The sequence below is a fragment of the Electrophorus electricus genome, chromosome 23, assembly GCF_013358815.1.
Source record: "Electrophorus electricus isolate fEleEle1 chromosome 23, fEleEle1.pri, whole genome shotgun sequence".
NCBI lineage: Eukaryota > Metazoa > Chordata > Actinopteri > Gymnotiformes > Gymnotidae > Electrophorus > Electrophorus electricus.
Window position 1 is genome coordinate 7,988,993 of NC_049557.1, and position 25,196 is coordinate 8,014,188.

The following is a 25,196-nucleotide window of genomic DNA, read 5'->3' on the forward strand; positions in this document are numbered from 1 at the left end:
ATACATAAATAGATCATTAAAAAAAAAAAAATGAAAAGAACTAGAAACTAAAGTTTGTGAACAAACTTTGAATTGACTTTCCAAAGCCCATTGTAACAGTATGAAAACTATGACTGTTTTAACTGACAATCAGTATATCTATAATCATGACGTGTTCATATGTAATTTATATTACAAATAGAACTTTTGTATCAAATTTCATATCAAATCTATGTGAAAATGTAAAAGTGTTTTAACATGAATCATTTTCAGTTAAGGATAGAAGGGGTAGAAAGATGAGTGTTGTCAGTGTGATATGCAGTTTGGTGTTTGGGGTCAGCTTTTGAGTCTTTTTACCAAGTTTAATAGCTTGAAAATTCTAAAATCATTTGGTTCCTGTGGGATGATGGAGGGATGATTGAAAGGTAAGGCACAGAGGGCAGTGGATAACAAATGGAGGTCAATATGATGAAAAACACAAAAAGGTGAAAAAGAAGGAATATTACATTTATATTTTCATCATTTAGCAGACACTCTTATCCAGAGGGACTTACAGAGGTGTTTGTCATTTACTCATAGAATGTATCCTAGCCAGTAGGTTAGAGTTCAATGCTGATACCTAGAAGTGCGAAAATTCTAGCAGTCCTCGGATCCGGACCAGGTAAAGCAAGTTGAGTGATTTTAGCTTGAAATTGGACAAAATGGGAGCATTTTCAAAAATTACCGCATGTAAGTATTTGGGAAAAATGGTTGGCGGGACAGAAATCGGGGATCACTCTAAAAAGCCCAAACATTTCTTTCAGGTATAGGACAATGGTTTCTGTAAAGTTTACTGGTTCAAGCTTAAAAACTGTAGAAATAGTGTCCTAATTTTAGCAAGGGAAATCAAAGAACCGCAAGTTGGCTTTGGCAAGCCGGTTTAATTAGACTTCGCAAGTCACTTTTTTTTTTTTTTTTGTCATCAAGGGCTTCAAAAATGTAGGACTCGCCTAAGGACGCATAGTTTTCAAGGACAGTTATCTAACTGTTGCAATCATTTCCTTTTTGTCTAGCAGTTACTAATGTTGAACAGAATGTATGACCTCTGAGGAACTGTTATGTACAGCAGGTTATGTTTAACCTCTCTGAATAAGACATCTAATCTGAATCCGTTTTATCGTATTTTTATCACAGTGGATAAAAATGGCGAAAGAGAAACTGGATTTAAATCAGTAGGCTACTTGCATTAGGCCAATGTAAACTATGTGAATGTATCCTTTCAGACAAACTTCCCCTATAGAAATTAAATCACAAGCAACGTAGCCTATACAGTACGTACATGCAGAAACATCTTCAAACACGTTGTAAAACAGGTCTCTGTCGGAATATTAAAAACAACGCCTGTCCCTATATTATATCGTATATTACTAATAACCTGAAAAGAAGAGTGTAACAGAGGAAGTGACGTTGTAATGTCGTCAGTCTTGTGTTGATGTTTTGTGGAAAGTAGAGAACGGTGGACGGGAAGAGGGAGCTGGACGGTTTGTTTTTGTTCTCCTACCATCGGCTTTTATTGACCAAAACGATTCACCGCTTCGCCAAAACGTTCGAGGACGCATACCACGATAGAGAAAGCGGCCACGTTGAAATCGGTAAACGCAAAACCCGCTCAGAAACGGAGGAATCGTCGTCCCCCCCCCCCCCGACCCTCCTGTTTAAATAGCTAACCATGACGATTCTTCCGAAGAAGAAAGCGAACTCGTCCGTCGGCGTTTCCGACCACTCCGACGAACCGGACAGACGAGCCGGTCCCGACCCGCACCCGCACTCACACGGCGTCAGGGCCGGTGCGAGGCCTCGCGCTTCCCCGCCTCCTTGGTCATATCAGGCCGCTCCACCTTCGTCGAGAGAGGACAGGCGGAATGAGTCGAGCACCCGGCCGCAGCAGGCCTCCCCTCCGCCAGTGGGAGCAGGATCGCCCGCCGGTCCGGGAGATGCAGGCGGCGGGATAAGCTGCGTGCCCGGCGCACGCGGGGAGCTGACAGGCGGCGCGGGCTGCGGCGCGAGCATGGGAGGTTGCTGCTCGGGGCCCGGACTGAGTAAAAGGCGGCGACAAGCCACTTGTTCGGGTGGAGTAGCGGGCGGAGGGACGCCCGGTGCATCGGGAGGCGGTGGCGTAGGTCCAAGCCCCGATCAGGAGGAAGGTGCCGGGTACAACAGCGAGGATGAGTACGAGAATGCTTCCAGACTTCAGTCAGAGGACCCAGCAACAGTTGAACAGGTAGCTATAGAAATGTCACCCAGACTCAAGACACAACGAGAATTGGCACGCCTAATTAAAGTTACCCATGCTGCCTGACTCTTTTGAGCTGTTTGTGTGAAGTTGGGCTTCTCATGTCTTTTAAAAGGATTAAAGTTTTGTTAAACAAATTTACTTCGTTATCTAGCCGAGATCACATCTGCAAAATTGTACTAGTAAATATTGCTAATAATAATTTTTAAAAAAAATCAGTGATGGAAAAAAAACTACTTAGAGCAAAAGAACTGGTAATTGTACATACTTTGCTACTATGTTATGTAACCATGAACATTAGGGTGTTGATGCAAATTGCAAACTGCAAGTTCTGCAGGTGTTTTCAGACTCATAAATAGGCCCTGAGAGCAGCTCATCCTGTGCTCATTGGTCATTGTGTAGGCCCATGAGGATTAACTTGGTAGGAATCAACGTGAATATTGTGAAGTATTGTTCTTGTTGTTCTTCATGGATTCAGTCTGGTAGTAGCCCGTTGTTTCTCTGACAATGACTAAAGTAGATTTGTATTGCAGCAGCTATAAAGGATTTATTTTTAGGACACTATGGCTAAACTGACTCTACATCCTCACAGCTTGAATTAAAATGGTTGCATTGAGGGGGAAAAATGTCTGATTGCCCTGGGCAACTTAAAACTCCATTATGTTCCTGCTGTCTTAACCAACTAGGAAATCTCTATACAGCGAGATGCTCGCCCCTGCCTGTTAGTTATGCTTCATGAGCCTGACCTTTGAAAAAAGACTTGGATGGAGGGCATTAGATTGAAGGGAGGGGAGACTCTTGGAGCTTTAAAGGTGCTGTTTTTTTATATTACAGAAAAGCTGTAATAAGTAATAATTTAACAAAAACACATTATTTAATAAAAACACCAAACATCTACATTGAAGATTTCCTGGATACTGGAGAGTATATCTTATTACTATAGTCATCAGTTAATCTGTCAATTATATATTTTATTATATGTTATTTATTACATTTTTAAAGTTATATTTAAACGGAGACTTTTATTATGACATGACAGGTTTTTGTTGGTGCTTGTTACTAAGAAACCACGCAATTTTTCTAGCGCTTCCAAATACACAAGTACAGAGACAGCAGAAAAACTTTTCCAACGATTTGCAGACTTTCAGTTTGATATAACATCTTTTTCATTTTTAAAATGAAAATTTGTTTAAAAATACAATTTAATCTTCAATTTATATTAATATCTAATATTTAGCAAAAAGTTTGAGAAACCAATTACATTAATGGTGTATATGTGTGTGTGTGTATATATATATATATATATATATATATATATATATATATATATATATATATATATATATATATATATATATTAGTCAAGTTTTTGTGAGATTACATTTATGGCATTTAGTTAAAGTTTTGAATTAAAATTCCTAGTAATACATTCATTATAAGCATTATAAGTATTTACAAAGTCTAAATTTGTTTGTTACATATTTATTAAGGCAGTAAATATATGGTTTAGTGAGCTATTACAGGTGGTTTTGACTGTAGACAGCAGTCGTGCTTTTTACGGAGACTGGTTCTGTAAAAACTGTAGCCTTGTCACATGTATAGAATTTGAGACTTATCAACACTTATTTTTTCATTAACTCATTAGAACCCTCCAAAATATTTTGTTTTTCTCTGCTCTTCTTCTCCACGGACTTTATAAGAATTTGATTTACTGTATTGCAGACATCTAACACCCATGTGCCTTAACCTTTGCTATTTTGCTATTTGGTCACTAACAGACTGAATCCATAGAGGGGAACAGAAATGAAAGCTTATGATATAAGACAACTGTATAAGGCTGATCATCATTCAAAACAAACCAAAGACAGCATAGGCCCCATGCATCCAGACACAGCGGTGTGTTCTTCCGCCATAAAGTAATGGAATAGATTATTGCAGGAATGTAAGTACTGCCATGGAATAGGAGATCACAAAATATCCGTCTGCCCACCCCACTGTTACTTGTCCATTTTAGGTTCTTGCGTTAAAGTAGTCCTTCTCGAGTTTCTGTTATGTTCTGTTGTTCTCTCTGTCTCTCTCTCTCTCGTTGCAGCAGGAGCACTGGTTCGAGAAAGCACTTAGGGAAAAAAAAGGCTTTGTGATTAAAAAAATGAAGGAGGACGGCGCTTGTCTCTTCAGAGCGGTCGGTGGGTCTCTCCTGCAATCTGTTGTGTTGTCATTGTATTGTTGATTATCGTGGTCTCTCACTGGTTTTGTCCTTTACCGGACAGATGAACTCCCTGTCAGGTTTGTGTAAAACCTTTTCAATCCACAGTAAATCTCTTTCTTCCATAATCAGTTAATCATTTTTGCTGAACTGGAAGTGTAAGTGGTACTAGAGGGAAGGGATGAAGAACATCGTAACCCATGGAAGACTACCTGGATGACCCACAAAGCACGAGTCACCAGAGCACTCTTAAAAGTCATGTTGTGGTGGAAACAATCACATGCTTGGCTCCAGCACACACATTATGGGAGAATTTCTAAGACAGTCTAACCATACAAAGGCCTAGTCCTTGATTACTGATTGCATGGACAGGTCTTGCATTTACCATTTGTGCTCACTTGATGGTGCCATTAGCCTACATTGCCTGGAAGACTGATTTTCACATCACAACATAACTTGCCCTATCCTAATTTCAGTGACAAATAGTCATGCACAGTTACTGTGCTTCTCTCAACAGGAGTTTCATCATAAGTCTATTTTTTTCATGATCTTTTTGTTACTATTTTTGTAGCAGGGGTTTAAAATGGCAAATTCCCTTTTATCCTAAATACTGCATCAAATGTAATAAGACCGAAACTTCACACACGTTGTTAGTATGTCACTTGTCATTCTACTTTAAATCACTCAGTTAAAATGTGCAGTGGAATGTATTTTGGTATTTAACCTTTAACTGTGTCTAAAGCAAATTTTCCTGTCCATGCTGTGGCATGATATTTTATACTGTACATTAAGGACAAAAGCTCTGCTTTGTTTGTTTGTTTATCTTACTACTGTTAGAGCTTGTTATATTTACCTAGTAAGATTGTTTGTTTGGTTTCTCGAGTTGGGGAAACAAACATTTTTTTTTTGTCCCCCCTCCCTTTCTCACACCCCTCCTACACACATACACGCACAAATCCCTCACCCACACACACAAACACCCACACACCCCCACACCCATACACAAACACCTACGCACTCACTGACACCTTTCAGGTCCTCTTTCAGTTTCTCTTGTGTTCCCTCTCTGATATCTGCCTCTGGGGTTTTTCCCCCTTGTTCTTCCTTTGCTGAGCAACTTTCCTGCCCCCAGAATACATTTCTGTATTCCCATTTTAAGCACTGGGGCACATTTCACATTTTTGTATTCCCAGTTCAGGCACTGGGACACATTTCACATGTCTGTATTCCCAGTTTGGGCACTGGATCATTTCTGGGCTGCAGGTGCTTAAATTATTGCTACTGTCAAAAGGTTGCTGGTTTGAGTCCCACCATCGCCAGGTTACCAAGGCCCTCTCAGTTGCTCGAATTGTACTTGGTCACAATTGTAAGTCGCTTTGGATAAAAGCGTCAGCTAATTACTGTAAATGTAAATGCATTGTCCCCAGCAGACAGAGGCACAGTTCCAAAACTGGTTTTGGCCACGTCAAATACTTCCTCCCATCCTCCTTCAGCACTACACACACAGGCTCCACCCACTCCAAAGAGTAAATGGACAGAATTTATACCATTTACATTCCAGTAAACCAAAGAGTAGCATAAATAAGAGGTACAAACAGGAAATGAGGGTCTTACTCTAACACAGTTCCCAGCATTACTCACTGTACTAGCCCCTGCTGCTGCCTATGAGGGTTTTTTTTTTAAATGCCCCATTTCTGTTTCTCAGAATCACAAATCAGCTGGGTTTTGTTCTGTTTTAAATATGTTTCTAAACACCGCTGACACTGTTCTGACAGTTGCACTCATGTAAAAGTGTGCTGACTTTATCAGAAACGTGAACCAGAGCTGAGTATACCGCTCACATTCCTCCATCCATATTCTCCATGTTTATACCTGCAGTGCTGGGTTTAAATTTGGTTAGATTGAGTTGCACCATGCTACACATTAACTAAAGGGAGGGACGCACAAGGCCTGGCCATCATTTGGTGTCCTCCGAGACCTTCCTCTTGTGGCCCTCTAGCTAAAACGAAATGCTAAGGTTTTGCGTAAGCTTAAGTTTATTATGCAACATTGTTTCGTGTGAGCAGGTACCTCCCTGAATGGCCGACTTGGAATAATTGCACACTTTTTTGCATGACAGCCTAAGCCCTAGGTCACTTATTTGAGTTTTTGTTTATTTTCTTTTGGTATGTTGCCCTCAGCCTCAGTATATGACGGAACTGAAGTTTATAGTTTCCATTGTCATGTATTTGTAATATCTGTAAGAAACTTTTCCAGCAGGCTTTGCTTGGAATACTATGACTGTGGTAATGGAGAGGACGATGGCCTGTCCACTGAATGACCAGCTCATTTGCTGCCTAACCACATTTCTCAGCAGTATAAGTTTAATTATCATTTTTGAAAAACAGTCCCTCACAAACTCCCATAAGCGCGTGGACACACACGCACAAACACACACACACAGACACACATACATGCATACACCTGTGTCTTGTGTGTGTGATAGTGAAAACGTCTATTTGTGGTTTCGGTTTTGCTATTACCACCCGCTAGAGTGCTCGTGGTTTCGCTGTGAGGCTGCTGACCATGGACACGGTCTCTGGTGTGAAATGAGCATCACCCGCTCTTTAAAAAAAAAAAAAATTTTTATAAGAAATGACAGAAAGCTGCTTTGCAAACTGTCAACTTGGAGTCGTCCCCAGACCACTCTTAATTACGCGGGCTTATTGCTGGTGTTTTACTGTACTGGAGGCAGCAAGTGCAGTGTTGTGTCAACGGGGTTACTGCCGGAATGTGAACTGCCGTTTGTCAGACGTGGGAAGCGGTGTCAGGTGTTGCGGCCCGGCCCTGGCTGCTAGCGCTCTCCTTTCAGCCGGGTGCAGATGGCTCTCCCCTGCGCTGCTTGGCTTGGCTGGGGCTCTAGAGTGTGGGTTAGTGTCAATACTGTTAGAACTACACACACACACACGCACACATGCTGTGGTACAGCGAGGGGAAGAGTTGGGGTGGTCTGACCTAAAGCCCGCTAAAACAAACTTTGGTTTCATTCCTCCATTCCTGTTTCCACACTTTGGCTGTTATCGGTTACTCGTTAGTCAGACCTTCATGGGATCGGATTAGCAGAGGTTAGCCATGGGAGGCAGCACGGGACAGGTCAGGATCATGAACACGGTCTTGGGCCAGCCATCGGAACTGAACAGCCGGCACCCGGACCCGGACCCCCGTGGGTTGCTATGCGTGCAGGTGCGTCTCAATCACGCTCTACTTGGATTTCTCCTGTTAGCTTCCCGTTGGCGCGAGCTGATCTGATTGGTGTCGCGCCTCAAACCCGTTTGCCTTTGCCCGCGATGTGGCCGTCTCAGGACGCGGTGCGTGTGATCTGATCTGGATCCTAAGTGTAGCTTAGGCGAGCCATTTGCACCTGTCTGGCAATATCCGATCGCTCCCACAATCCTATTGGCCAAATGTTTTGATATCAGGTAGAAATGGGATTTGAGTTCACAATCTTCCACTCAGGACTAAAGTTACAGAAAATAACTTAATCCACATTTGGATATGGTTGAAAGTTGATAAGCCTCTTTAAGAAAGCAACACTGCTGGTTTTTTTTGTTTGTTTGTTTTTTTGTTTTGAAGTAATTCTGTTTCACTTTTGTTATAATAGAACAATCTGTCATTAGAAACTGGCTCTTCCAGCCTTTCTTTTTGACTAAATATTCTTCCCAGCAAGCCTGAATGCAGTGGCATGAAAACACAGCTCTCTGTGGGTGTCAAGAGTTTCTGTTGAGCTAATCTGGGCTGGCATGCCTTGTCACAAACTCATCTTCACTTAACTTGTTTTGCTAATGATTTGTAAACAGGAATGAGCAGCCAGTATTTAAGAAAGTGGATGATGTGAGATGCTTTCAAAATGCTATTTCTCTCTCTCTCTCTCTTTTAATTTAAAATGTTTTAAATTTATTTTTTTATTTTTACTTCAAACCCATTTCATCCATATGTAATATGTCTGTAAACATCCAGCTCTGAAGGAACTCTTTGGCCAAAAATGCTACGCAGCAGACAGTGAAGCCGAAAACTGTAATCCATCGAGTCACCTGAGAGAAAAGCAAGTGTGTCTTTTTTTTGTGTGGTTATCTCTGGGGGGGCGTGCTGGGCCGAAGAATGGAAGGCATGCTCCTGGCAGGCACACAGGACGCTTTGGGCATATGCACCTGTCCTGAAACTACACTACCCCTTGCAAGTATGTGGCGCTCATGCTCAGGTGTGTCCACCCTGCGTATGGAAATCTGCATGGCAGCATTCAGATTGCATTCCATGCCAGGCGGCTGCCGGTGTTGAGACACGGGCAGATGCAGTGGCCTGATGGGAGACGTGCATTGCCAGCACTTTGGGTCCTGTGCATGGGAGGCAGTGGAGGGGCGTGGCTGGAATTCTCCTCTCCTCCGGCCTCTTCGGGCGTCAGGTGCGCACACCTCACGCTTGGGTATGGTGTGACGTCTCTGCTTTTCTTGTGCAGATGCATGTCGCTTTAAATAGATTCTCGGTTTGTTCCTTTTGATGCTGACAGGATGTTTCAGGTGAGAGCAGTATCAGGACAAAAGATTTTTATCATTTCAAATGCATGTACACCGTCAGAGAAGGTGTGTGTGTGTGTCTGTGTGTGTGTGTGTTTGATTTAAAGAAAGAAAGTACTTAAAATACACTGAGCAAAACAGGAAGGACCCAGAAGCTGAAGCATTTGGAAACACTGTCACTAGAGGTTTTGGAACCCTAATGCCCTGCTCTGTTATACCTGTTTGTTTTTTAGGACTTGCACCTTACGCACAAATCTGTGACTCATTAGAACCCCTCCAAAACATTGTATTTTCCCCTGCTCGTCTTCTCCACGGGCAAATGTCAGAGCAGCGAGGTGCAGGTTGACTTTCCAGTTTAATCCAGATTATTCTAGATAAGCAGGGCAATGCAAGCATGCAGAGAGGGTCAGCAAAGGTCATTTCGGTGACTCGACGCTGCCGGGGTGGGGTGGGGTGGGGAGGCTTTCGATGCTATCTGTTTGCCCCGGCCTGACCCTTTCCAACACACGGAGCAAAACACAGAGCTGGCACCTCAAAACGTTCCGCATAACGCAACGTCCCATGCAGTCACCGACCAAAGTCTGAGCGTGGGCCAGAGTCAGACGTTTGCAAAGTCAAATTCCACAGGCACCTACATCATCGTATTGATCTGTTTTCCCGCAGGCAGTGCACGGCCAGACATGTTTCACAACACAACAGAATTCGCATGATGGCATGCAATCAGGTTGTGCTTTGGGTGAAATAAGCGCGGAATTTATAGATGCGCCGTTCCAGTCCCGAAGGGTCTGCTGAGGTAAATAAATGACGGATCAGGAGAGGACATCTCCAGCTCATCGCAGGCGTGTTTGGTGCGTTAGAAGTGGCCCAGCTAAAGCCAGGAGGTGATGGCCTGTGGTGGGGAACAGACGGGCGTAGTGGACCGGTTGGATGAAAAACGTGTGCAAAACATACAAAGGGACACAGTGGTAAAGGGAGATCCTTGTGACCTTTTGTCTATAACTATTGAAGCAGTATGAATTGGGAAAGGAGGGCTTCTTGGGACACACTTGGCATGGAAGCCACGTTTCGGGCAGTCATGTCAGTCGGGAATGACAATGTGAGAGCGTAATAATGTCTTCGGAGAGTATGCGGTTGTAGCGTGGGTTGGGCTTGGAGACCGTTAACCCAACCCCACGACAGCGGCGGTTTGTGTGTCGAGAGCCGGAGCAGACGATGACTGCAACCCGAGGAGTGTGCAGCCGGCGGCAACCTTTGCTTCGGTTTGTGCAAAGAAGCCTGCAGTCTTGCCTTAGTCTGACCTTCTGAACTTTAACAAGGCAGGCTTCAAACATCAGGGCTGCAGGCCGTTGAGAAATCCTGGCGATCCCCTCTCTTCTCACTACATGGCAAAAAAGCTCTGAAGTAAAGGGGTGACCTTTTACCTAGTTAGAGGTCGTTGACCCAGTGTTATAAAGCCACAGGTTTCCCTTTGAAGCAGAATGTCTGACACTAGCTGTAAAACATCATTTACTAAGAAATTTCAGTGGGAAAAGGTGCGGTAATTTTAGAAGACTTCAGTTTGGTCATTGCGATGACTTCAGATTTTTTTTTTTTGTGGTGCTTTTTATAGTAGATGCTGTGATGACAGAAATGCAGGCCGGCTGTGCGTGCACGGTGGTCTGGACGTGCACGCATGGTAGCGCGCGTGTGCGTGTGTGTGTGTGGCTGTGCATGCATGGTGGAAAGGTGCATGCCTGCAGGCAGGCGTGTGTGCTGGAGTGGTGCATGCATGCAGTGGGCATTGGTGAGCAGACGTGTGGTAGAGTCGGGTGTGTGTTTGTGCGTGTGCGTCTGGTGGAGTAGTGCGGGTGTGTGAGTGGGCGTGTGTTTGGTGGAGAGGTGCGTGTGTGAGCAGGAGTGTGCGGTGGGATGGCGTGTGTGCGGTTGAGTCGTGCGTGTATAGTGGCTTGGTGCATGTAAGCTGGTGTGCGGGGTGCGTGTGAGCTGGTGTGTGGGGTTGAGTCATCCATGTGTGTGGGTGAGTGCGGTGGCGTGGTCTGTGAGTAGTGGCGACATGGCCGGCTTTCCTGGGCCATCGGTGAACTTTGCTCTTACTGATGTGCTGTCCGGTTGCCAAAGCCCTCATGATGCGTCTGTTAGCAGCCAAGATGTGCTTGTCCTAAAGGGCTGAGGGGTGTTTAAGGATAAGAATAACCACTACACAGTCTCCTTTCAGCAGTGATCCTTCCAACTTTAATGTGAACTGAGAGAACACATGAGACGGAATTGATATGGGTTCTCAAAACAACTGGCCACAAGCAGTAACTGAAAAGTGCGTGATTCTTCTGCTAAAGACGTACTGTGAGGTTTTTATGGAGCTGCTCATTGAAGAGAGTGATTTTGGGGAGGGAGTGAGGAAGGTCTGGGCTTTTGGAATGCTGGCTTTGCCTCCTCCTGTCAGCTGTGCAAATGTCTAGTTAAGGTGTTACTGCAGGTCATTGGAACCTGGTGGTGTGGCAGTCTTGGTCAGAAAGAGTGACCCCAACTCTGACCAGATGACCTCTGACCTCAGTTCAAAACACGTGTGAGGGGTTGCTGAATGAACAGATCACGGGGTTAAACCTCTGAGCACACAGAGCGGCTGAAGGCTGCTTGTCACGGTGGAAGCTGCAGTCCTGGTCCCAAGCTCCCCGGTGTCCTGGTCCCAAGTTCCCCGGTGTCCTGGTCCCAAGTTCCCCGGTGTCCTGGTCCCAAGTTCCCCGGTGTCCTGGTCCCAAGCTCCCCGGTGTCCTGGTCCCAAGCTCCCCGGTGTCCTGGTCCCAAGCTCCCCGGTGTGCTGGTCCCAAGCTCCCCGGTGTGCTGGTCCCAAGCTCCCCGGTGTGCTGGTCCCAAGCTCCCCGGTGTGCTGGTCCCAAGCTCCCCGGTGTGCTGGTCCCAAGCTCCCCGGTGTGCTGGTCCCAAGCTCTAGTTATAATGGAACCGTTCACTGAAGAATTGCTAGCAGAGCTAGCAGTGTAAGTACAGTAGCGGGGAGATGTTGGTATGATAGCATTCGGCTAATGCAAAATTGATAATTATAACTGGCCTCCATTAGTATATATTCAATGTTGGTGAAGTATTCCATTAATCCTAAATCATAGACTATAAGTCATTCAAAATCAATTTTGGGATTAAAAAAAAAATCCACCACTGCATTTTAGAAAATGAATGGGGGAGGAGAAGTATCCGGGCTCTGTTAAAATTAATTTGTGTCTCATTTCTGATATAAACCGGGTGTGCCAACAGTAAACTGGACATCTGGTATGTTTGGATCAAATTGGGGTACAAAACTGGAAACATGAAATATCTCATACATTTTAATTTATTATTGTGAACAAGAATGAAATATAAGAAAATGTAGTGCACAATTGTGAGTTTAAGAGAAATGGTAAGGTTAGTTTCAGGTCAAGGTTAGTTTGAGTGAAAAAGCATGTCTGTCATCAGCGGCGGGGGGGTTAAGTCATAACATTTGTCCATCATCCACAATGTTTATCCAAAGTTACAATTCAGATTGCACCACCGCTTATTCTAGCTTGTTGGAATAATTAATTATTCTAAGTGCTATCATAACAGACTCCCATGCGGCTTGATGACTGACATTTGCCTTTCCATATAATGCGGCACTATGACCACCTGCCATGTCTTCTCTGACTCCGGGGCTGCCTGCCAAGGGGTGTGACGCGTTTCCTGCTGATGGAAAGCTTGAATGAGCCTCGCCAAAGTCACATGGGCTCAGTGGAGCACCTCAGGATTCTGCTGAAGAGCGGCTCTGCGCACCGATATGACACCACAGGAAGCCTCTGCCGCTGCAGATAAAGTTAATCGCAGGGCTGCAGGCCCACACGGGGCCGGCCTCGGGTGTGTCTGACCTTTGCCCTGCCCCCTTTTCTGAGAATGGAGCTTGCAGGTTAGCGGTGTGGCGCTATCTTTGGCCTCCATCGGCGAAGGCGTACTTGTGGTTACTGCTTCTGCTAAGTGATGAACCTAAACTCTTCTCCTTTCCTGTGAAGCCCAGCTCCTTTTGGTGTGAGTTTCTCCGTAGACCTAACCAGCTTCTGCTTTCTCACTGCTGGCTTGAATAGCTTTCTCATCATCAGCCACTTGTTAGTGAAATGTCACCGGCCATTTTTGGGATGTTGCAATTTGTGTGTTGCACAGTTGAAGGAAGGAACCTTGTTTGTGTTGCTATATCTTCTTTAGGTGGCCAGATTGCTGTGTTGGTTCTTGTGGTGTCATATACAGTTCACAGTAGTCTCTTCTGCATAGCCTGCTGGTAGATAAATGCCCCAGTGTAAATGGGCTCTTCTGTCTGACTGTCTTGGTTTAACACCATGCAGTGCACCATGCAGTTACAGCTTATAAAGAAGAGTCTTCTAAACTACTCAATAAAATTCACAAATAAAATAAAAGTCATTTGCCAGTATATAAAAAGTCAACATACACAGGTTATTTGTGTGATGGAAATGTCCTTTCTTGATTAATGACTAATTAACCTTTAACATTAACTACTAGCTAGCAAGCACCAATAGCAAGCATAGCAAGCATAGCTCACTAACCAGTATGATGACGTAGCTTATTACACAGAAGTCTACTTTTCATGCCTGTGTCTCATTCAAAGGAATGCCCCGTGTTGTCCTATAAATATACAATATAAGATTCCTCCGCCAATACCTTTGTCAGATAAATTTCTAATTTATGTCATCAACAAGACCCAACGCAGAAGCTAACTAACTACATTGGTTGCTTAGAGATATCAAATCTAGCCCTATAGCTCTCTAACTCACTCCTTCTAGCTAATGACAGTCATTAGTTGTCATTTGACAATTTAATCAATTTTGTTTGAGAGCTGAAATATGCTCCGATGCAGGATCAGACATACTGGTGGATGTCAATGCTCCATGGTTCATGTCTCACAGGTCTCGTTTCCATTCAAGTGATGTTTTACAAAAATTATTTTAGTGCTTAGAAATGTTTGTTGATATAAGCTATGATGTATATAAGAGAGAATTTTACCACCAATTTATTTCCATTGCCTATATCGACAAACATTTTTAAGTATTCAAACAGTTTTTGTCAAGGCATGACTTAAATGGAAATATAGCCACAGTTTCAATTGATTTTCACCTGTTGATTCTGTGAGCCATCTTGGTGCCTTGCCATAAACCAGCCAGTCAGAGCAGAGCTCATCAATTATTCCTGTGCACAGCAAAAAAAGGTTATTAAAAAATAAAGTTCTTCATTCTAGGGCCATATCATAGGGTTATAAATACATACCTTCTACAGAGACCTCAGAGAGCAATATTAAAATACTGAATTAATGCATTTGGAGAACCTGGCATTTGAGAGATGGGGTTTGTGGGGGTGCTCGTTGGGTAGTCCCATGCTTGTCACATGTTCCATGAAAACGTGACCATGAGGAGACCTCTTAGGATCCACAGACACAACCACACAGATATAAAAATTCTGTTGTGTGTCAACAGTTGATGTTTGTCTGGACTGACTTCCTGTTTCACTATGTCGTCAGTGTCTTTAACAGGATTAACTCAAATCCTTGACACTCAAGGCACAATGGCATTGGAAAATGGAGCAGCCTTTTGGTCAAGTGTCTGATCACACAGTGAAACCACTGGCTACCATGTGACCTCTCGCTCCCTGTGTGTGTGTGTCTCTCTCTCCTGTCTGTCTTTCTCTCTCTCTCTCTCTCTCTCTCTCTCTCTCTCTCTCTTTCTCTCTCTCCAATTTGCTATTCAAATTGAGGTTGAAATCAGGAAAGAACAAAGGCAGGTGTTTGTGATCACAAATGAGTCAGATTCATGTAAATGTTCCACGCGGAGAGAGGGGCTGTCCCTGGGGTGTGTGTGTGTGTGTGTGTGTGTGTGTGTGTGTGTGTGTGTGTGTGTGTGTGTGTGTGTGTGTGTGTGTGTGTGTGTGTGTGTGTGTGTGTGTGTGTGTGTGTGTGTGTGTGTGTGTGTGTGTGTGTGTGTGAGTGAGTGAGTGAGTGAGTGAGTGTGAGATCAGTAAAATTATACACACAAGCCTCACAAGCGTTATGAATGGAAACAACAACAGGAGCTGGAAAATACCTGGACAAGACTGTGAAGTGAAAGCAGTCAGAAATTCCAGCAGTGGGTTCGAGCGTCACGTCACCACACCTATGTGGGTGCCATCATGACGCTGCCTGTTTGTGTTATCAGTACCCAGATGTCTGTCAGGCATAGTGTATTTTTGCCTCTTTAGTCCCACAGACATTTAGAAACAGCACATGAGATGAGTGTTGGTGTCACCAGGTTCCCCTGTGTTTACAATCGCTGATGAAACAGAGCCTGCCTTCCCTTGCTGTTAGTTCTTCAGCTGTCGTGGAGCTTCCACAGTGCTGAGTTCTGCCATTGCTTGTTGAACCGGGCTCTGGGGAAGCCTTTGGTGCTCTTGCTTGAGGAGTAGTCACCTGTCATAGCTGTAGGAAATTAAAACCAGCTCAGTGCCCCTAATGTCAGCCAGGTTTCAGTAGAAAGAAGTGGTCACAGTTTTGCTAACATATTTGTCCTATATGCATCTAAAATTGTGTGCAAGATATTAATCAGTGATGATACAAATACAAATACGATATTCAGTCACTGTTCTAGCTCTAAAACAGAATATTCAGAATCACCTGCTCTTGTATGGAGATGACAGATACATGGATTTAGCAGACAGTTCTACTGTGGCACATCCATGCTGGTTCATTTTTGAATGCATCATTTCATCAGCATATAACGTGCGCAGGTTGTCATTGTGTGTAGCCATGCTTTCACCTAGCTGTGAATGAATAATTCACGTCTAATTCACAGGTCCCAACAGTGCAACATCAGGCACTGACATGCAGTTTTGCACCTTTCTGCATAAGTAGAGTGCAGCATCCAGGGCCCCAATGTCACAACACAAGTAGGTCGACGCCGCAAAAGAGGAAATTGACTAAGAGATTCTGAGAAAGCCTGCGGACGGGCATCACGTGACTTGCTGGAATGGGCCCTGCTGTATTTGCATGCAGCCACTGCGGCACTGCCGCTGCAGCCGCCAACCTCTCTGCCTGTTTGTTTACATCTGTGCCTTGTTTTTTTTTCTTTTTCTCTCTTTTTTTTTTTTTTTAACAACTTCTACTTTTGACTCATGCAAAGCCGCACAAGTGAGATCAGCAATGATTAAGCCCGCCAAAAATATTATACACACAGCTTGTTGGTGCAGCCATGCGTGTATGCAGAGCAAATGAAACCAGTAGGAATTAATAACTGTTGGACGCTAACATTTTAAAATAACTGGAGATTGTATTGGGGGAGTCCAGTCATTTTAAGAAAGTGTTTGAAATAAACCTTGTCATTTTATGTATTGCAAATGGAGTTGTGGCATAATTTAGTTATTGATTTTTAGTTTCTTGCTTGTTCAGGATTTCATTCTGTTGTCATCCTTCTCCAGTGATCTCTTTTTCTCCTTTCCTATATGGACTCATTATTTTTGCCCATTACCCTTTGTGCAGTAGGCAGCCTATTTGAGCCATTTCAAGGGTTTCAGACAAGGCTGTAGTTCTGACACTTTTAGATTTATATGAACACACAGTTTATTTGTGTTCTAGCCAGACAGCTTTTTTTATTTTAATTTTTTCCCCTTGCTAAACCTTTTTCTCATGTATTTGTTTTAACTCACAGCGGATCAGGTTTATGGAGACCAGGATATGCACGAAGTTGTTCGCAAACACTGCATGGACTACTTGGTGAGTTGTTTCGTTCCCCACTTTGTTCCTGCACCGCTGAAAAAACCGCACATGGAAGCGACAGGCTTGGTCCATGTGTTTATTTGCATTCCACCTTCCTCATGGTCAGATGAAGAATGCGGACTACTTCTCAAACTATGTGACGGAAGACTTCACCACATACATCAGCCGGAAGAGGAAAAACAACTGTCATGGCAACCACATCGAGATGCAGGCCATGGCTGAAATGTACAACCGACCTGTGGAGGTGTACCAGTATGGAACAGGTGAGGAGGGGGAAGGTGCTCTGGTGTGGAGGAGGAGGTGTTCTGGTATGGTGGAGGAGAGGAGGAGGTGTTCTGGTATTGTGGAGGAGAGGAGGAGGTGTTCTGGTATGGTGGAGGAGAGGAGGAGGTGTTCTGGTGTGGAGGAGAGGAGGAGGTGTTCTGGTATGGTGGAGGAGAGGAGGAGGTGTTCTGGTATGGTGGAGGAGAGGAGGAGGTGTTCTGGTATGGTGGAGGTGAGGAGGAGGTGCTCTGGTATGGTGGAGGTGAGAGGGGGAGGTGCTCTGGTATGGTGGAGGTGAGGGGGAGGTGCTCTGGTATGGTGGAGGTGAGAGGGGGAGGTGCTCTGGTATGGTGGAGGTGAGGAGAGGAGGAGGTGCTCTGGTATGGTGGAGGTGAGGAGAGGGGGAGGTGCTCTGGTATGGTGGAGGTGAGGAGAGGGGGAGGTGCTCTGGTATGGTGGAGGTGAGGAGAGGGGGAGGTGCTCTGGTATGGTGGAGGTGAGGAGAGGGGGAGGTGCTCTGGTATGGTGGAGGTGAGGAGAGGGGGAGGTGCTCTGGTATGGTGGAGGTGAGGAGAGGGGGAGGTGCTCTGGTATGGTGGAGGTGAGGAGAGGGGGAGGTGCTCTGGTATGGTGGAGGTGAGGAGAGGGGGAGGTGCTCTGGTATGGTGGAGGTGAGGAGAGGGGGAGGTGCTCTGGTATGGTGGAGGTGAGGAGAGGGGGAGGTGCTCTGGTATGGTGGAGGTGAGGAGACGGGGAGGTGCTCTGGTATGGTGGAGGTGAGGAGAGGGGGAGGTGCTCTGGTATGGTGGAGGTGAGGAGAGGGGGAGGTGCTCTGGTATGGTGGAGGTGAGGAGAGGGGGAGGTGCTCTGGTATGGTGGAGGTGAGGAGAGGGGGAGGTGCTCTGGTATGGTGGAGGTGAGGAGAGGGGGAGGTGCTCTGGTATGGTGGAGGTGAGGAGAAGGGGAGGTGCTCTGGTATGGTGGAGGTGAGAGGGGGAGGTGCTCTGGTATGGTGGAGGTGAGAGGGGGAGGTGCTCTGGTATGGTGGAGGTGGGGAGAGGGGGAGGTGCTCTGGTATGGTGGAGGTGGGGAGAGGGGGAGGTGCTCTGGTATGGTGGAGGTGAGGAGACGGGGAGGTGCTCTGGTATGGTGGAGGTGAGGAGAGGGGGAGGTGCTCTGGTATGGTGGAGGTGAGGAGAGGGGGAGGTGCTCTGGTATGGTGGAGGTGATGAGAGGGGGAGGCCCCATGTCACTGTATTTGTCATAGGGAGAGAAAAAACATTTACTGCTTGTGGAAAAAAGTTCCAATAATGTCTGGAGAGAATGAGTCAAAATGCTGAAAAAGATGAATATGAACTGACTGATTTAAAAGAAAAGCTTATTTAATTTTTAGGATCTAGTGTTCTTTAAAGTCAATTTGAGAGGGCCATTTTCCACTTCAGTGTTTTGTAACTTATTCAGTTATTTTGCACATACTTGTTTTCTCTGCAAAAGAGCAGGTCACTTTTTGTTTCTAAGCAACACGTCAGGGTGGTTTCTGTGGCCTTTTGGCCATTGCTAAGTTTTGAGAAGTCATGCAAGCAGCATAGACTTTGTCAGACACAGGCTTGACATTGTCTATTTTATGTTGCCCTCCTGCAGAACCAATCAATACGTTCCATGGGATCCATCAAAATAACGACGAACCAATCAGAGTCAGCTACCATCGTAACATTCACTACAACTCAGTGGTGAATCCGAACAAAGCCACGATCGGTGTTGGGCTTGGCCTGCCTGCCTTCAAACCCGGGGTAGGTTCATGTTCTCCGCTTACAGCCTCTTCCCTGGCCTCCCTGTCTTGTAAACCAAAAGGCAGTCGTTCTCCGTTCCTGGTGACGGAAAGTCTTGTGTGGGGCAATGCCCCCCTCCCACCTTTAGTGCTGCTTTAACTCACCGCCTGATTCACAGGTCACTCAGGACCTGAAGAGCATCAAACTAACTGCTCTCACCTTCTATAGGTTCACGAGCTGGTGTGAAATTTTGAGTGCATCTGATGTAACTTTTCTTGGTCCACTTTCCACACTCTGTGTTTGTTTTGAAATGCAAATCAAGCCAGCTTTGAGATGTAGGTCCAGATTGCAATGGCTGGGTGACTCCTGGTCATGCATGGATGTGCCTGCGCACCAAGTTTCGCCCAAGAACCTGATGTGTGATCACTGGGGGGGTTGCTTGGGTTGACAGTGGACTTCTCTGAAGCTGGACCGCATAGCTCAGATCTTGTTCATCAGAACCACATGGGGTTTGGCTGTGGGTGATGGGGAAATCTAACCCCTAATTCAATAATGGATCAACACAAGTTCTCCTCCGACTTAATTGAAGCTGATATCAATGATCAATAAAGTGATCTCCTTAGTCAGTTATACATCTTATTACCTTATCTAAATGAAAATTTAATTAAAGACGGTTTAAACAAATCTGTTGAAGACGTCTGGACTGTGGGAGGACACTGTGGTTGGTGGGCTTCTTGGTCCAGCAGCTTGGTGTATATTGCGCGAAGTGGGGGCTGACCCCTGGCAGGGTGATTGATTGAAAGTACTGGGGTGTCACTTGCCGCCCATGTAGTCGCACACGTCCTCAGCTCGCTGCCTGAACCGGTCTCCAGACAGGCAGGCTGTGCACGCATCTTGCAGTGTAATGCTATTTCAGCAGAACCCTGCTCTTCCCGTGCGCTGTGCGTTACTTGATCTATACGGCCCAGATCGCCCTGGAATAGGGAGTCCCCAGTGGCTTCATTCACAAAGACATCATTAACTATGTTCCAAGTTTTTATTTCCCATGTCAAAAATGTTTGTTCTGCTTCGATAAAGCAGTAACAGCCATTAAATATTTATTAAGTCTTTATTCTCTGGTAATTGCACACAATTGCACACATCTGGGTTTGAAAAGCTGGTTTTTGGATTCAACGCCGGACTGGCAGAACAAGGCATGGGTACATATAGAAACAGGTTCATAGCAAAGCCCATTCAGGTCTACTTCTTCATCTCAGCAGTCTTCAGAGCAAATTCTGCACTCAAGAGTAATCGCGGAAAGATTCCTGACACGACGGGAACTGCTTTTGGAAAGAGGCCGTGTCATCCTGTGGGTCGAGACGCCCTGCCATTTTACCGGGTCTCTGCTGTCTGTACACAGGCAGGTCAGAGCAGGGGTGTGCAGAGCCGTCAGAAGCAGGTGATAGCCCTGAGACTTATCAAAGTTCACTTTGGCTGCCCCATTTTCATAGCGCGCAGACACACATACACGCTTCAAAGAGCCTAAGCACCATAGATGGGTGGGGGACATTCCACACATCCATGCCTGTCAGGCAGGACCTTATTAGCAGTGCACCATTTTGTGCGTCAGATGCTTGTTGGTACGTGTGGCAGTCAGTGGCACTAGCAGCCCCCAAGGCAAAAGCCCCAGTGGGGCACAGAAGGACAGTTACTGCTGTTACTGCCTGTTCGCTGTGTTCACTGATGAGCATTTATACTCTTCACCCCAGTAAGGGACGATCTGAGCACTTTCCAGGCTTATTCGTTTACAGTTTAGATAGCAAACCGATATGTTTATTTAATTTGGATGTGGGCACCAACCATGTAACTGGATAAGGCCTTGGATATTAGTGAGTTTATCTGAGTGTTACACAAGGGGATAAGTCTGAATTCCTCACCTCTTTGTTCACAGATCACAACAAACCAGAGAGCAAAGAGGACTCAAATTCAGCCAGATACATTTCTCCAGGTTTTTTTCTATTACTGGAAAAAGTTGTTGGAAGAGTGTGTGAGCGCTTGTATTGTGTGTGTGAGCGCTTGTATTGTGTGTGTGAGCGCGTGTATTGTGTGTGTGAGCGCTTGTATTGTGTGTGTGCGCGCGTGCGTGTGTGTGTGTGCGCGCGCGCGTGTGTGTGTGTGCACGCATCAGTGTGTCTTGTGCATGCACGCATACATGTATTTGTTAAAGTTCTGGTCAATGCAGTGAGAAATAAAACAGCACTTATGGGCTCTTTAGGTCCAGGGTTGGGGGTGTGGTCAGACAGGTTTTGTGTAACAGTTGGCCCGACAGAGTGGAACAGAGAATAGCACAGTTGGCGTTTGGACAGGATACGGTCACACTGTGCCAAGAGCTGGACTCGTGCTATCTCCCAATCGAGACACTCCCCCAGATAAGAGGGGAGGGGAGACAGAAAGAGACAGAGGGAGCGAGAGACACACAAACACACAGACAGAGAATGAAAGTGCGTTCTTGTGCTGAAATCAGGACACAGGATCAAACCGGTCCTGTTCATGTTACACTGCAAACGTCCAGAAAGTAACTCCGGTCTGCAGAGCTGTGTGCCCTTACTCCCGCTAGGCTCGTTCTCCTATGGCGTGGACAGGTTCTGTGAGTCCTGTCTCATGGTGTTAAAAGAAACCCCTTAGGAGACCTTCTATTATCCAAATTCTTCTGCTTTCAATATGTTTGTGTGTTGGTTCTTTTATGATGCACATACTTCAAATGCCTCTGTAGTTAGTCAGGTTTATGGGTAATGCATTCTCAGCTGTGACCTCGGTGGTATCAACACCTCTCTTCCCCCACCTCTGCCCACCTTTCTCTCCCCGCGGCTCTCTGGACAGTACGCAGACCAGTCTCTGATGAAGAATGCTATTAAGACGTCAGAGGAGTCATGGATCGAACAGCAGATGCTTGAGGATAAGAAGAGGGCCACAGACTGGGAGGCCACCAATGAGGCCATCGAAGAGCAGGTGGCCCGGGAGTCCTATCTGCAGTGGCTTCGGGACCAAGAAAAACAGGCACGACAGGTTGGTGGGGTGGGGGGGGGGGTGTTTGAGGGTAGGATGGAGAGCTGGAGGTCATGGCAGAAAATGACTTCCCAGCAGCCCTTGAGGCCGCGTTCCAGGGACAACGGCTTCAGATGCATTAACGTTTTATCTCTGTGTCTTGTGTAATGGGAGCTCAGTCAAAGGGGTCATACGTTATCGTGCTGGAAATACTGCCATGTGCTACGATTGTACTGCAGGTATGACTACAGTGACACCACAGTGCTGGCAGAAGGCTCATCTGGTTTTCGCTTTTTCTTTACACTCGGTGGCTCCTAAACTTTTGTTCCTTACAATAAAACGCAGCTGTTCACATAAAAGCAGTTGTTTATGAGAAGAGATCTCAGTGCTGTCCTGTCATGGTTAGGTCTCTGCACACGGGGCAATTGGTTTTACCACGTCTACCGCACCTTTCTCACATTGGCCACCTGCAAGACAGGCCTGATTTCAAAGAAACAGTATGGCTTCATATAAAGACCTCCAGAATGAGAATTCTAATATTTGTTCAGTAAATTTCACATTTTGCAGAATAAATGTTTACGTGTATATAAATGTTTTGAAGGACATGCTGCAGTTCTGATGAGATGCAGTAAGACCCCCCCATTCTGGGTGTCTTTAACTGATGCAGTTGCTGTAACAGTCGTTCAGGATATCTTGAGGCGACTACACCAATCACTAGCCAATGCGTTTTACAAACATGTCTGTCCCTCTTTCCATTCCTCTCACTCTCTGTCCCTTTCCATTCTTTCTCTCTCTCTCTCTCTCTCTCGCTTCCTCAGCCTCGCAAGGCCAGTGCCACCTGCAGCTCAGCCACAGCTGCAGCTTCTAGTGGATTGGAGGAGTGGAGCGCACGGTCACCGCGACAACGGAGCTCTGCTCCCTCGCCCGAGAACCCTGACCTCTCCCACTCGGACCCGGTGGCCAAGCCCCCCTCCCCGGCGGGGGCGGGCCTTGTACTGTCCAAACCCCCCTCGCCGTGTGCACCGGGTACGCTTCTCAGTCTTCTCCGTGTCGAGAACTGGGACTCCGTGTCGGGAACTGGGATTCTCCGTGTCGGGAATCTTCTTACCCAAAGATTTTCAACCCTAACTCTAACCCTGGTTGGTCATAATGGCTGCCATTACATGGATGCTAGCAGACAGTCCAGCTACCTTTTATGATTCTCAAAAAAAGTTACATACAAACAATGATCAGCACCCCTCAAGAAGGTCAGCTGATTCCACGTCCATGCTGTGTGTCTCCGGGCAATACTGCATCGCCTTGAATTTGGGACACGCTCCACCTTTCCGACAAACAACAACAACAATGGATCCAGTCCTATGGGTGACTGTGATGATGTGTGTGTGTAGTGCCTTGTTTATCACCTCTAGACCTGGAGAGCCTGTTCCTTGGTCTCCCTGTGCCAATTCGACTGACTCAGCTCATGTTGCTTTCCGTCAGATGTTGTTGAGCAGGGAAAACACTGAACAGTGCGGTGCTTTAGCCCTTCAGGTCAGAGAGTGCAAAACACCCGAGTACAAGTACATGCGGTGTATGTTTTTTTTTTTTTTTTTCCCCATTTGTACCAAACATAATTGTGAAACTGCGGTGGAACGTTGATATAAATTCTAAGCAGTGATTCCCCAGGTATCCCTGCATGGATCTATGTTTTCCAGGACTTTAACACACCCAAGTCAGCTGATGAGCTAAGGTTAAAGCACACTGAGTTCAAAGTAGTTGCCTCAAGGGCTTGGAAAGTACTGTGCATTGCAGCGGTATGTCATGACAAAGTTTGAGGAAACACCTCAGATATACCCAGGGAATGCACATCAAGCATTTCCAAAACATAAAGTCACTCTATACAAATATATCTGTTACTTTCAAATAAACAAACAAACAAGTAAACAAATATGAGCACTCACTAGCTTGTTTTTTTGGTGTTGTTCAGGGCCCAGTAACCAGGCGTGTGTTGGACCAGATAGAGCCACTTCCTCCTCTCTGGTGTCTCTGTACCCTGCACTGGGCTACCGAGCCATCATGCAGGACATGTCTCCAACTGCTTTCGGTAAGGACACTCAGCAGGCTCAACAGTGCAGGCATTTTTACTATCCGACTGAATTTTGCGTAAAATGAGGCAGACAAGGGATCAACAGGGCTCAGGGACCAAAGAAATACCATATTCATAAATGCTAATGTAACTAATTGTGAATGATGGCCATTGGGGCCTATTAGAGTGATGTGATTTCCATACATTGCTGATGGGAACTTATGATCGATGCGGACCGGTTTATTATTGAAGTGCTCTTTTACACGCGTGCCTTTCCTCCTAGTGTTTTTCATCTTTTTAGTTTTCCACCATATATGTTGACAGGGCGCTCAAGGTTAGGTGGTGGGTGTGTGGGGACGAAACAACACACACCCAGGAACAGAGACGTGAAGTGGAAAATTAATGGTGGTGGATGATGATGTGTTTCACCTAAGATGACCTAATTTTCTCAGTCTTAACATGAAGCTAACAGCACAAAAAAAAGTAAAAATGGCTGAACTGCAGGCTGCTCATCAAAACCATAAGACTTGTCAACGTTTGTGTCACAGCTGTCAAGAGTTGTTTATGTATCCTGTATGTATTACACCCCCTTTCCTACGCCCATGCTAAAGGTCTGACGGACTGGGAAGACGACGAGATTTTGGCCTCGGTTCTGGCTGTATCACAACAGGAGTACCTCGACAGCATCAAGAAGAACGCCACGCACAGGGAGCCTTCTCCAGACAGCAGCTGATGAAGGCGACCCACCGGAGCATCCACCCACGCAGCCTCCAGCCCTCGTCCCCTCCAGGAGGCAGAAAAATTGGGGAACAATCGTCATGAAAAAACACCCTGTCTCCCCTCCCCCCCTCCCACGCCCGCACCATCCGCTCCTTTCATCTGTCAGTAATAACGACCCACCACTGTAAGACTTCCCTCACCACCACCTTGCTTTCTCCTGCCACTGACAACATTGGACTTGTTTAGGTGCATGTTTAAGCCAACATAACTGATATCATAGAAACAAAAATCATGGGAAAGCAGACAAAAACGTTATTAAAAATGTCATACTTTATCATCTTAATAACTGATTAATATAAGCTTGTTGTATTTTATTTTCTTGTTTGGGATGAAAAAAAAAATCTTTTTTTTTTTTTCCTTGAAATAAAAAAGGAGACGTTTCTGAAGAAATTCTTTCTTTTTTGTTTTTTAATTAAATCTCTGTGAGTCTCTTGTGCAGTCCTGCGCGGCGGGGCCAGGGCAGTGTAGTTAATGTAGTGGAGTGTGAAGTCAGCCTTGCAAGTGATTCATAGCTTCAAATAC

At 45.6% G+C, this 25,196-nt stretch overlaps 1 protein-coding gene across 4 annotated transcripts; it reads left to right on the forward strand.

Annotated features, from left to right (window-relative positions):
- Positions 1-1,447: 1,447 nt before the first annotated feature.
- otud5a (OTU deubiquitinase 5a) lies at positions 1,448-25,055 on the forward strand. 4 transcript variants are annotated; one of them, XM_035521914.1, is made up of 10 exons: positions 1,448-2,239; positions 4,344-4,437; positions 16,705-16,769; positions 16,879-17,035; positions 18,678-18,826; positions 20,736-20,792; positions 21,665-21,850; positions 22,648-22,855; positions 23,796-23,912; positions 24,506-25,055. In XM_035521914.1, the coding sequence occupies exons 1-10, from the start codon at positions 1,688-1,690 to the stop codon at positions 24,625-24,627; spliced, it is 1,707 nt and encodes a 568-aa protein (XP_035377807.1). In that variant the 5' UTR covers positions 1,448-1,687; the 3' UTR covers positions 24,628-25,055. The 4 variants fall into 4 exon arrangements, with proteins under 4 accessions (XP_035377807.1, XP_035377809.1, XP_035377808.1 ...); XM_035521916.1 differs by having other exon boundaries at positions 21,665-21,841; XM_035521915.1 differs by having other exon boundaries at positions 4,347-4,437.
- The last annotated feature ends 141 nt before the right edge of the window (positions 25,056-25,196 follow it).